Here is a 13338-nt window from a genome sequence, read left to right as displayed (position 1 = left end):
AGTATCGGTGTGACAGTGTCATTGTCGAAAACAATGGAATAAAGACGGATGACCCAAAACAAATGTTCTACTATGGGAACTCATCAACATACACAGGTAGTCGCCACCAGCCAGAGAAATGCAAAATTAATTTGTCAATTACTTTTCCAGGTGGGGAGTGGCAGCAGACACATCTTTAAATTTTAGCAGATTTTTTAAATCTTAGCATAAGCATAAGTGCATTACATTTGTAGTAAACACTGTTTTCAAAAATTGAAGAGTAATTAAAAGATGATATCTTAGTGATATAGCTTGCAGTACTTTTGTGCCCTGGTTTTGAATAGTTTAGTGTAAGACAAAAAAAAAAAAAAAAAAATTCGAAAACTGCACAATATTTTCTCAGAACATTTTTATCTGAGTAAAGTCCTCCGATTTCAATTCATTCAGTAGTGTATCTTGACAATATAAATATGTACACCTCTGTATCCATTTCTTCAGCCAATTAGTTTTTTTAACTTTGTTTTTTGGTACAATTTTTCTTCAGTGGTGGTGGTGGTGGTGGTGGTGGTGATCTCAAGATGTGACTCCAGTGAAAACACTTCTGCAAGTACTTGCAATTTACTTGTCAAAATCATTTTCAGAAGTAAACTTGACATTTTTTTGTTGTAATGTAGAAGCCTGAGCAAGTGCTTCCAGAAGTTGCTAAATTTCCTTCCCCATCAATGAAACATTCTGAGCTTGTGCTCTGTCTCTAATGACCAGATGTTGATGGGACATTACACCCTAATCCCTCTCTCAAACCCCCCGCCCGTGAATCAAGATATTTCATAATTAGTGACTTCGAGTAATGCCGAAAACCTCATATTAACACTTTCAAGTTAAAAGCAGATAACATTTTCCAGAATTCAAGCAATAGGCATATGTCACTTCAGATACATATCACACATCATCAAGGAGCATCTTCATACTTTTAACTAATCTCAACAAAGAAGAAGATTATTATAAATGTGGAAGTGATGCCTGTGATGTCGTAGCTGTAGAAGTTTAATGCAGTTGCATGTGTGAAACAATTAAGTACGCTGATAAAATACATGAACTGTATAAAATGGAGGGCACATGGATTTTGAATTTTAGTTTTATTAACTTTCGTGGAAAGGGAATTCAAAGTGAATATAGTGGTTACATACACAATTATAACCATTTAATGCATAGCAAAACTCCAATAAGAACTACACAGAATGTAAAGAAAGTGCAAAAGTTCAATTATTACACAAGTGCAGTGAATTTGTACCTGGTGTGGAGGTTCGCACATTTTTAAATCAACGTCATACAGGCCATGGTGATGCTTTGGCTGCCTAGATCTCCAGTCATGACACCTGTGGATGTGTATTTATTTATTTTGTTGTGAGTTTATGTGAAGGACCTTCTGTACATGCTTCCTTTGATGAAAACAATTCTAGAACTCAAAAGGTGCATTAAAAATGTACTCGTTTCAGTGCCTCTAGGGTTTTTCATAATGAAGAGCAAGAAATTATATGTTATCTGTATAACCATGGGGAGTCAGTTATAACTATACATTTCTACATCCCCATTCACGGTACTTCTTGTCAATGTATCGTAGTGCAATAAATAGGTATTGCTGTTTGTAATGACAAATTTTCATTTTGAATTGCACTACCTTTAGTGTATGTAGAATCAAATTTGAAATTATTTAGTAAAATTCACATTCATTACTTAAAAATAGTGCATCACAGTCATCCACTGATAAAGCAAACAATAACTATAGTTAATATCCACATTTGTTTTTCTGCCAACACAGGACCTGCTGAAGCATACACCTCAGGGCCACCATGATCGCATGTCACTGCAGCTGGCTCTAACACAGCTTGAATCATTGGCAGAAATGCTCAATGAGCGGAAACGTGAAGCTGAACAGTTCCAGGCCTTTAAAGAAATGATGCGTCACATCAGCGGAAGATTTGCAGCTCGTTCTAGGCCTGATGGTCATCGGTACTTGCTACGTGAGGATAATGTCACACAATTGGTCAGCTCCTGTCAGAATTATTAAAATATTTTTAGTTTTAAATTATATATTTTATGATTATTGTATTTGTCCTCATATTGGTGATTATATATTTTCATTTCCTTTGTAGCCTGTTCAAGTTTTAATATGTGGTTTTGCTATGTGAAGGTTCAGTATTTTGTAACAACTAGAAGACAGTGTTTTCCTTAATCTGTCAATATAAGACTGCTTATTTTTCCAGACATTTGCATTTTATAGTACTTACTTTTATTGAAAGACTTGAAATTAAGAAATACTCATGTGAATGGTGCATAACTAAAATGTGGTTTTCTCTTTTTTCAGGAGTTCAACCAAGCTGGAATGATTACAAAATCAAAGAGTCGAAGACTGCTTTTGCTTAATGATATGGTGGTGTGTGTATCAGTGACACCAAAAACAACAGATGACTTCAGCGGCAGTGAGAGACTGAGTCTCAAATGGTCGTATCCTGTAACGGACATTGAGGTATGTTTCAAAAGCAACACATGAACATTATTTTCTTATTCCTTGAGTGAATCATTACGTGAATTTTGACAGTCAGTTAAATCACTTATTAAGCACTATCACTAACCATCCATCCATGAACCTGTAGGCTGTGTTGTCGTAAAGCAAATATTTGTGAAGGCCAGTCAGAATAAAACAAAAACATTCTGAATTCCATTATCAGATAAAGACTTTTTCTGAAAACGGTGTTCACTAAGTCGTATCCATTATCGGTTGGAGTTGATCACAAAACTGTTGTAGCAGTTTGAGTGATTTCTGAGATGTAGCTTGCACTTTGTGTTTTAGCATAGCAGTGGTAAAATTGTGTGGAACTGTGTAGGTAGTGATACAATTTTTTGAATTAGCTGCTTCGTGTATCCATTGACGTATAGTGATTTATTTTATCACTATATCACTGAGCAAAGTGGCATTGTACTCACATACGACAGAACAGAATTTAAATTTCCTATCTCTCTGTCCAGATTTTAATATTTCCATTGCATTTCTAAATTAATTATGTAAATGTTAGGATGGTGTCTTTTTGAAAGGTATATATAATTTCCTTTCGTTGTTCGCCAATTCAGCCTTTTTCTCCATCTCTAATGGCACCGTTGTCAACAGGACATTAATCCCTAAATTAACTTACTTTTCTTTATTACAATATCTGTGTTTTTCACACACTGAGGAGTTAATGAAAACTAGTGAAAGTCACGTATACCACCAAGAGCTGCTGATAAAATTTCTTAATTTAATTATCAAGTTTTGTTCCACAGACTACAGTCACATTCATAAAAGCATTTACAATAGGGATGTATAGACTTGCTAGTACTGCAGGCTGCAAACCCATCGTCATTAGCGTGTAAGGACTGCAAGTTTGAAAATAATATGCCGTGAGGCGAGTTGTTATTCCACATTGGGATTCCCCCTGCCCCAATGCCAGCAGGACTCGGCTCGAAAGTTCTAAGTTATTCAAGGACCCACTCTATCCTTCTTGAGAGGGAATGAAAAAGGGGGGAAAAAAGAACAAATAGTGAGGAGCGGGTCACATCTGGCCTGCTGTTTGTGCATATTAGGTAATATAAAATCATTAGCATCAGACAATAAAATCCATGAATCATAAACTATGCCTGACTGTAATTTACTTTGTGACAGCAGTGATGAATACATGGATTTTATTATCCAGCGCTATTGATTTTATATCGCCTAATATGTTGTTGTAAATGCTTTTATGAACCTAATGATGGTATGTGGGCCAAAAATGGCTGTTAAACAAACAATATAGGCTGTGGGGCATCACCCTCTGAAAATATATTGTTAATGAACTCCTGGTTGGAATATCAGCAATATTAGGAAAAGGATAAGCAAGCACACCCCATTCACACATGACTGCCATCTCTGGCAGCTTGGACTGGAATATTTAGGAATGCTCCAGTCCGAGCTGCCAGAGATGGCAGTCATGTGTGCATGAGGTGTGCTTGATTGTGTCAATGTGTGTGTGTGTGTGCGCGCGCGCTTTTCTGAAGAAGGTTTTGGCTGAAAGCTATATGTGTAACATTCTTTTTGTTGTGCCTGTCTGCAACTCAGCGTGCCCTCTTACCATAAGCAGCAGTCTATCCTTTTCCTAATATCTTGACATTGCTAATGATAGTGTTGGTGCCATAAAATCATGTACAATTATTGAATTTATCTCTACCAGCATGTTTAATGCCCAGGATTTTTCCAGATGATATGCCATCTCGTGGGGAAAATTTTTATCACGCTGGAGATAATTATTATTGGTTATTGTGTTATAGATAAAGCTGCATTGACTTTTCTCATGTGGATAAAATACAATACTCACTAAGGCATGGTGTCTTCTTTCATTTTTCGTGTGTGAAAAATTTCATTATCTTTGTTTGTTGAGTCTATGCAAATTCAAAACAGTGCAGTTGTTTAGTGTCAAGTGAGTTCTGTTTTTTTGTGTATACGTGTGAGGCGGGGAATTGAAAATCATTAGTGTGGCTACAAGTATAGATTTTAAGCCCTACTAAAGCTACTTTTTTTCAATAGGTTGTGGATACAAGTACGTCACCTACTTTGAGTCGTTTGCTGGCAGCTGGCTTAAATCGTGGTGGAAGTCTTAAGTCAGACCGCAGTTCCACATCACTCGATTCAAATATGAGTGGCAGTGGAGCTGCAGATAATCTGTGTGCAGAGATGAATGACCTCATGCACGATTATGAGGTCGTAAGTCGAATAGCTGATCTTGTTTCAACTTTGAAAGGCAACTATAAGGTGAGAGATTTGTCCCTTAAAATAAAAAAAAAATATGTGTGTGTGTGTGTGCGTGTGTGTGTGTGTGTGTGTGTGTGTGTGTGTGTGTGTCCATTCTCTGTTTTGATTGGTTAGTTATTTACCTGTTCCAGTTCAGGTTCTTATCAATAGAAAAACCAAAGAATTGATAACATTGTGTTTCACTCATTGATTTGCATTGTACAATATTTCTAATACCGAGCGAGGTGGCGCAGTGGTTAGCACACTGGACTCGCATTCGGGAGGACGACGGTTCAATCCCGTCTCCAGCCATCCTGATTTAGGTTTTCCGTGATTTCCCTAAATTGTTTCAGGCAAATGCCGGGATGGTTCCTTTGAAAGGGCACGGTCGATTTCCTTCCCCATCCTTCCCTAACCCAAGCTTGTGCTCCGTCTCTAATGACCTCGTTGTCGACGGGACATTAAAAAGAAAAAAAACTAACACTAATATTTCCAATGGTGTGTCAGGCTTTGTGCAGTACTGAATTGCATTTATTGCTTTTATCTAAATTCAGTGACACTCCATTTGCAGATAACCAGTTGTTAATTTTCAAGAAAATATTATTTACATTTTCAAGTGTTGAAGTTATTCCATTAGGCTAGATTATAATACTTGTATTGTCAGCAAAGACAGTTACTTTTGTTTCTTGGATGTATGGAGGAAGATGATTTAGGATATATTCCCTTACAGCAAGTACTGTTTTAAAATTATGGCCATTGGAGCTTTGGGATCACTATACTGTGCATGCTCGCTAATTACCTTCATCAGTTGGCTAACCACAAACACTATTAAGGTAGCTTTTGCTTGAATCAGTGTTTGTTTATATACTTTCAAACTGGCACAACTGACTGAAAATGCTGCCAGCTGTGAAATCTATGCTGTTACTCATTTGTTAAATGCAAGAGATGTGGAAGCTATCCTGGACTTCATCATCAGATTAGCTAATTTTAAGTAAAAAATGCTACCAGTGCAGGAATGCTTAGATGGCCGCTCAAATGTGGACAGTGAGAAACTAAATGGGCAACCGTGTGTCATTACTGATGACCTGGTGCAGAAAGTAGATAAAAAAGATTTGAGATGACCAATACTACATGCTCACCACTATTTTATGCCTTTCCTCATGTTTTCAGAAGTGTTCCATGTGAAACTGTGACAGAAAAGTTACAGTATCAGAAGTTAGTGCATGCTGGATTTCAAAATCCTTTCCTCCAGACTTCTGTGCCAAAGGGAATACATTTATAAAACAAATTGTCAGTGTTGATGAAACATCAGTTGCCCACATTACACCAAAATCAAAATGACAGTTTGTGGAATGGTGGCACTTAATGTCTCCCAAGAACCTGAAGTTCCAGCAAACAATTTCAGCCCAAAAAAATATGTGCACTGTACTTTTGGGATGGATGGCATGTTAAGCTTGTCTGCTTTTTGCCTTGGGGTAGCATAGTCATTGCAGAGATCTATTGTGAGATCTTAAAGAAACTGTACCCTACAGTCCAGAACAAAACTTCTAGCAGGCCCATCACATCATTCGGTTGGGAATGCAGTGGTTACCTCCATATAACTATGACAAAGCACGGAGTTACTATAATTTGTTCTTGAATTTAATGAAATACCTCACCTGTCACTGCTATGAGGAAGATGACAGTGTCAGAACATCAGTACAGGAGTGGTTGAAAAATCAGGTGGCATGTTATTTTGAAAACAGATTTCAGAAGCAGGTTGTACGATGTACATTATGTGATCAAAATTATCTGGGTACCCCCAGAAACATATGTTTTTCATATTAAATGCATTGTGCCGCCACCTGCTGCCAAGTACTCCATATCAGATACCTCAGTAGTCATTAGACATCATGAGATAGCAGAATGGGGCGCTCTGCAGAACTCACGGATTTTGAACGTGGTCAGGTGATTGGGTGTCACTTGTGTCGTATATCTGTACACGAGATTTCACACTCCTAAACATCCCTAGGTCCACTGTTTCCGATGTGATAGTGAAGTGGAAAGGTGAAGGGACATGTACAGCACAAAAGCGTACGGGCCGATCTCGTCTGTTGACTGACAGAGACCGCTGACAGTTGAAGAGGGTCGTAATGTGTAATAGGCAGACATCTATCCAGACCGTCACACAGGAATTCCAAACTGCATCAGGATCCACTGCAAGTACTATCACAGTTGGGCGGGAGGTGAGAAAACTTGGATTTCATGGTCGAGCGGCTGCTCATAAACCACCCATCATGCCGATAAAGGCCGAGTGACACCTCGCTTGGTGTAAGGAGTGTAAACATTGGACAATTGAATAGTGGAAAAGTGTTGTGTGGAGTGACGAATCACAGTACACAATGTGGTGATCTGATGGCAGGGTGTGGGTATGGCGAATGCCTGGTGAACATCATCTGCCAGTGTGTGGAGTGCCAACAGTAAAATTCTGAGGCGGTTGTGTTATGGTGCGGTCGTGTTTTTCATGGTGGGGGGCTTACACCTCTTGTTGTTTTGCATGGCACTATCAGAGCACAGTCCTTCATTGATGTTTTAAGCATCTTCTTGCTTCCCACTGTTGAAGAGCAATTCAGTGATGGTGATTGTATTTTTCAACACAATCAAGCACCTGTTCATAATGCATGCCCTGTAATGGAGTGGCTTTCACAGAGTCCTGGCCTGAATCCTATAGAACACCTTTGGGATGTTTTGGAATGCCGACTTCATGCCAGGCCTCACCGACCAACATCGATACCTCTCCTCAGTGCTGCACTGAGTGAAGAATGGGCCAACATTCCAAAAGAAACCTTCCAGCTTCTGAATGAAAGTGTGCCTGTGAGAGGGGAAGTTGTCATCAAGGCTAAGGGTGGGCCAACACCATTTTGAATTATAGCATTACCAATGGAGGGCACCACGAATTTGTATGTCATTTTCAGCCAGGTGTCCGGATACTTTTGATCACATAGTGCTAATGCCATAATACTATGGAAATTATGTTGGAAAGTAGACCAAGGTCCAGGCTTTCTTGTAAAAGTAAACTAGTTGTAATATTCTTTTTGTGTTTTATTTTACTTTAAAGATATATTTACTCCAAAAATGCAGCTTTTATACAAAGCAATTTTAATGTGGCTTCCATACATTACAATACTATCTTAACACGTGGAATAATCTAAGCAACTATACGTACTTTCTGTTACAGGATTTGAATGTGCCAGGAATAAGACGTATTCTTTCGGAAATACAAGGATCAATTCAGCAGAAGGATGAAGAAATGGCTTGGGTTGATTCCTGTTGTTTGCAGCTGGCTGTGAAAACTAAAGGAAAGGAAGAGACTTTTACCTTTCAGACTGATAATCCATCTGTTAAGAAAGAATGGATAACAGGTCAGTTTGAGCTATCGCCTCAGTTCTTCCTGCAGTCAGTAATTTTTCCTCGTACAGGGGATATTATTTTTATGAGATGTAATGGTGAATAGTATCAGTCATTTGTAAAATGAAATCGTGTGGTATATACCGCTGACTGAGACAACGCTTTCATTTTTTTTCTGCAGAACTAAGACTCGCTCAGTTGGCATTGGATCCAAACAACTCGCCTGCGTGGGAAGTGCCAGAGCAAGAAAGGCGACCTTCGACAAAAATGCCACTATTTGTACGTGCCCAGCCAGTGTACAGATCGCAGCATGAAACAGAGGTGCGGTAGTGTATCATGTGTATTGAGTGTAAGATGGAAATGTTAACTTAGTTTATGTAAGTTTGTTTGTCTGAAAACTATTAATTATGTCATTATACAGGGTGTTACAAAAAGGTACGGCCAAACTTTCAGAAAACATTCCTCACATGCAAAGAAAGAAAATATGTTATGTGGACATGTGTCCAGAAACGCTTACTTTCCGTGTTAGAGCTCATTTTATTACTTCTCTTCAAATCACATTAATCATGGAATGGAAACACACAGCAACAGAACGTACCAGCGTGACTTCAAACACTTTGTTACAGGAAATGTCCTCCGTTAGCGAGGATACATGCATCCACCCTCCGTCGCATGGAATCCCTGATGCGCTGATGCAGCCCTGGAGAATGGCGTATTGTATCACAGCCGTCCACAATACGAGCATGAAGAGTCTGTACATTTGGTACCGGGGTTGCGTAGCCAAGAGCTTTCAAATGCCCCCATAAATGAAAGTCAAGAGGGTTTAGGTCAGGAGAGCGTGGAGACCATGGAATTGGTCCGCCTCTACCAATCCATCGGTCTCCGAATCTGTTGTTGAGAAGCGTATGAATACTTCGACTGAAATGTGCAGGAGCTCCATCGTGCATGAACCACATGTTGTGCCGTACTTGTAAAGGCACATGTTCTAGCAGCACAGGTAGAGTATCCCGTATGAAATCATGATAATGTGCTCCATTGAGTGTAGGTGGCAGAACATGGGGCCCAATCGAGACATCACCAACAATGACTGCCCAAACGTTCACGGAAAATCTGTGTTGTTGATGTGATTGCACAATTGCGTGCGGATTCTCGTCAGCCCACACATGTTGATTGTGAAAATTTACAATTTGATCACGTTGGAATGAAGCCTCATCCGTAAAGAGAACATTTGCACTGAAATGAGGATTGACACATTGTCGGATGAACCATTCGCAGAAGTGTACCCGTGGAGGCCAATCAGCTGCTGATGTGCCTGCACACGCTGTACACGGTACGGAAACAACTGGTTCTCCCGTAGCACTCTCCATACAGTGACGTGGTCAACGTTACCTTGTACAGCAGCAACTTCTATGACGCTGACATTAGGGTTATCGTCAACTGCACGAAGAATTGCCTCGTCCATTGCAGGTGTCCTCGTCGTTCTGGGTCTTCCCCAGTCGCGAGCCATAGGCTGGAATGTTCCGTGCTCCCTAAGACGCCGATCAATTGCTTCGAACATCTTCCTGTCGAGACACCTTCGTTCTGGAAATCTGTCTCGATACAAACGTACCGCGCCATGGCTATTGCCCTGTGCTAATCCATGCATCAAATGGGCATATGCCAACTCCGCATTTGTAAACATTGCACTAATTGCAAAACCACGTTCGTGATGAACACTAACCTGTTGATGCTACGTACTGATGTGCTTGATGCTAGTATTGTAGAGCAATGAGTCGCATGTCAACACAAGCACCGAGGTCAACATTACCTTCCTTCAATTGGGGCAACTGGCGGTGAATCGAGGAAGTACAGTACATACTGACGAAACTAAAATGAGCTCTAACATGGAAATTAAGTGTTTCCAGACACATGTCCACATAACATCTTTTCTTTATTTGTGTGTGAGGAATGTTTCCTGAAAGTTTGGCCGTACCTTTTTGTAACACCCTGTATAGAGAGTACAAGTTTTTAAAATAAATTGTAGTTTAGTTCTAGTTTTCTTACCTCACTATTTAATTGACTTCGTTCACATTCCTACAAATTGCATTATGCAGGTGCGCTGCGGTTGTTTCTACTCGGCTGGGTCCTTGGCTGCAACACGGGACCATAGGAGTAGTAGGAGAGGGAGGCGGCCTGCGTCGTACTTGTGGGTGTGCACCACAGACGGTGCAAGCAGTCACGTCGCTGTACTGGCACAGCCACAACAACAAGCGGCACAGCTGCGGGAAGTGACTGCCTTCGATTTGGTTGAAACGAGGGTTACAGCAGTCGAATTTGTTCGTGGTTCCCCAGATGCTGTTTGGATGGGAACAGACAGCAGGAGGTAAGACTAAAAAAGTGTTAAAAATTGTGTTTATTTAGTTCACTTTATGACAATTGACTATGTATTTCCATGCCAGATGCACACCTTTGAAGATACTGCCTGTATTGAAGGGATCTAAGTTTTTTGTGTAGCTCCTTAGAGTTAGTAAAGGGTTCAGCAGAACTCGCTAAACAGTTTCAAGTGTGGCGGCACAGTTCTTTCCATCCCTTTACGATGAACCTTCACCTACCTGTGAACATTGTCTCAGCAGATCATCAGTAGGAAAGCCGAGTGAAACCTACTGTACTTAGACGTGAACCAGGCTGCAATTTAAGTCACTAATTTACGTTTCGGGAGAAACACGAAATGAAAGGTTGGAAATTTTGTCCTCAATTAATATATTCTGAATCTTAGGTGAACAAGTATCACTGCCAAGCCCGTGCTAGTCTTAACACAGTCACTCACAATCCCTTTCACTCAAGTTAGCAAGTTTATGGTGTTCCATTTCCCGGAAACGTAATAGCTACAAAAATACTGATTGTTTTTCATTGACAATGCTCACCAAATATTAATTCTGTTGGTACCTAATGCAGTCAGAGTTTTTAGCCACCGACCTGCTCAATACGTCACGCAGAATATATGTCTTTGCTCGTCACAAAATTCACTTAAAAATTCTGAAATTTCTACATGACTACCGGAATAATTATGCCGTCACTTTACCACACTTTTGATGTATGAAACAGTGCTAGATCGGGCAACTTATCGTTTCCATCAGAACTACTATTACACACGTCCGAACTGTTTATGGCTAGGCTCTCACTCTTCTCTAGAATACTCTAAGTCTTCTCTACCAGCAGAGAAAGGCGCGCGAAGAATATTGCTTTACCATTGGTCAGTTTACTCAACAGCCAATAGCAAAACAACATTCTCCCGCATCAGTCCGCACTTTTCATCGATAACCAATCGCAAAATAGTAAACCTAACGACTGCACTTTTTACTGACCATAATTATCTAATATGCTGAAGTTTTGATTATGCATAAAGTTATTTACTATTGTTATTTATACCTGAATTAACTTTCCCTTTACCATAAACTTTCTTTACAAATCTATTCTACTAAAATCCCCTTTGTCCACATCCATACTTCTTCAAAATGTTCCCACACTAAATCCCACTACATAACTCGTTAAACAATTACCTTCATATTAACCTTAAACCACACTCACGCATCATTCATACTGCTAAAACACATTTATAACGTTTTATGTATATAAAAAGACATAATAACACTTTATGAAAATACTATTACAGTTTATGCAAACATTCTATTACTTTAGTGCACTGTAGTGGGCACAATCGTAACTAAAATCAGTCCCCTATCCAATATTGTTCTGTATTGGCTGATACATAAACTATGTGTGCGTCCAGTCTTGCATCACTATCTTTCACTATCCAGCTCTGAGACACATCCACTTAACCGCCTCCAAGGCAGGATCAGTATAAGTCACTACGCCTCACAAGGGATAACTGCTCAAGCAGTGATGGAAGGAGGCAGTTACATGTGGTCGCCCTCTGTTTCGTCGATGACCCCATTTCGGTAGCCAATGAGGTTTGGACTAGAGCACATCAGAAGTTTGAAGTTTGCCTTGTGCGTGGGTGTGTTTATGTGTGTGTACGCACTTTGAAAACAGCAGACGCGTGACCGCGGCAGAGCTTTCGGCAAAGATTCAACATTCCTTGAAACAATGCCATTTCTGATGCTAACACAACACAGTCAAGGATTGACAGTCGGAGGAATTTGGTACCACAGAGATGCACATGGCCGACACACGTCCATCACAAACAAGAAAATGCGCAGCTGAAGAGAACAGCAGTTGAGCGTCATCAAGATGTTCTGCTCAAAGGCATGTTGTTTGACTGGAGCTTTCTGAGTGCAGTTTGATGAGGATTCTGTGTTTTGATTTGAATTTCCATCCCTTCAAAATATTGATGGCTCAAGAACTGAACCCAGCAGACCACGTCAACTGCCGAAATTTGTGGAGCGGATGCTTGTAGAGATCCCTCTGGAGGCATTCACTTCAGTAGTGGCACGGCACATTTTCACTACAGTGGGTTGTGAATAAACAAAATTTTTGCTACTGGGCTGAAATCATTCGCAAAAGAGAGAGAGAGAGAGAGAGAGAGAGAGAGAGAGAGAGAGAGAGAGAGAGAGAGAGAGAGAGAGACTAAATTTACATGAGCTAGCAGTAGGTGTTCTGCTTAACAATTTAGCGTGATAGGTTTGCACTTACTTGAGAAGGAAGGTCGAGCCATGAATTCAGGAGATTATGTTTCAGTGTTGTAAAATTTTATGCAGCCCAAAATGGAAAGAGATTGTTGCAGGAGGAGGATCAGGGGCTTGGGGTGCCAACAGGATGGGCCTACAGCTCACACAGCCCGAAATTCGTTTAATGCTTTGAGTGAAATGTTTTTGGGACATTGGGTCTCCTTGAGAGGGATGATGTGGGGTGGCCTGTGTGGTCACCAGATATGAGCATTTGTGACTTCTTTCTTTGAGGATATCTTAAGGAAAACATTTCCCTCACACTCTACCAGAGCTAAGGGAGTGGATTATCGAAGAAATGAATGCCATACTCTACAATATGTGTAATTGAGCTATTCAGAACTTCAGAGATCTTCCCCAAAAGTGTATTGTTGCTAATGGCTGCTGTCTTCAGGACATTATTTTCAGCATTGAATCAATATAAAATTGTATTAAATTCTAGCTTTGAAAATGAGAATATTTTTTATCTATATACCACAATTTCCCTTCAAAACAGCTGAATTGGTTCTG

The 13338-nt window shown here is 40.0% G+C and overlaps 1 protein-coding gene across 2 annotated transcripts in view; it reads left to right on the top strand.

The window, feature by feature from the left end:
• The window catches only part of LOC124787852 (rho guanine nucleotide exchange factor 10), a 426981-nt gene that overhangs the window by 400116 nt on the left and 13527 nt on the right, over positions 1 to 13338 (top strand). For both annotated transcript variants that reach the window (XM_047254806.1, XM_047254807.1), the window contains exons 7-12: positions 1799 to 2023; positions 2345 to 2506; positions 4574 to 4798; positions 7995 to 8178; positions 8346 to 8485; positions 10258 to 10526. In XM_047254806.1, the coding sequence (XP_047110762.1) occupies positions 1799 to 2023; positions 2345 to 2506; positions 4574 to 4798; positions 7995 to 8178; positions 8346 to 8485; positions 10258 to 10526 (1205 nt within the window). The remainder of the gene's footprint in view (positions 1 to 1798; positions 2024 to 2344; positions 2507 to 4573; positions 4799 to 7994; positions 8179 to 8345; positions 8486 to 10257; positions 10527 to 13338) is intronic.

Source organism: Schistocerca piceifrons, chromosome 3 (genome assembly GCF_021461385.2).
Source record: "Schistocerca piceifrons isolate TAMUIC-IGC-003096 chromosome 3, iqSchPice1.1, whole genome shotgun sequence".
Classification (NCBI taxonomy): domain Eukaryota; kingdom Metazoa; phylum Arthropoda; class Insecta; order Orthoptera; family Acrididae; genus Schistocerca; species Schistocerca piceifrons.
Note: the sequence above shows the minus strand (reverse complement) of the source record. Positions and strands in the feature narration are given on the sequence as shown.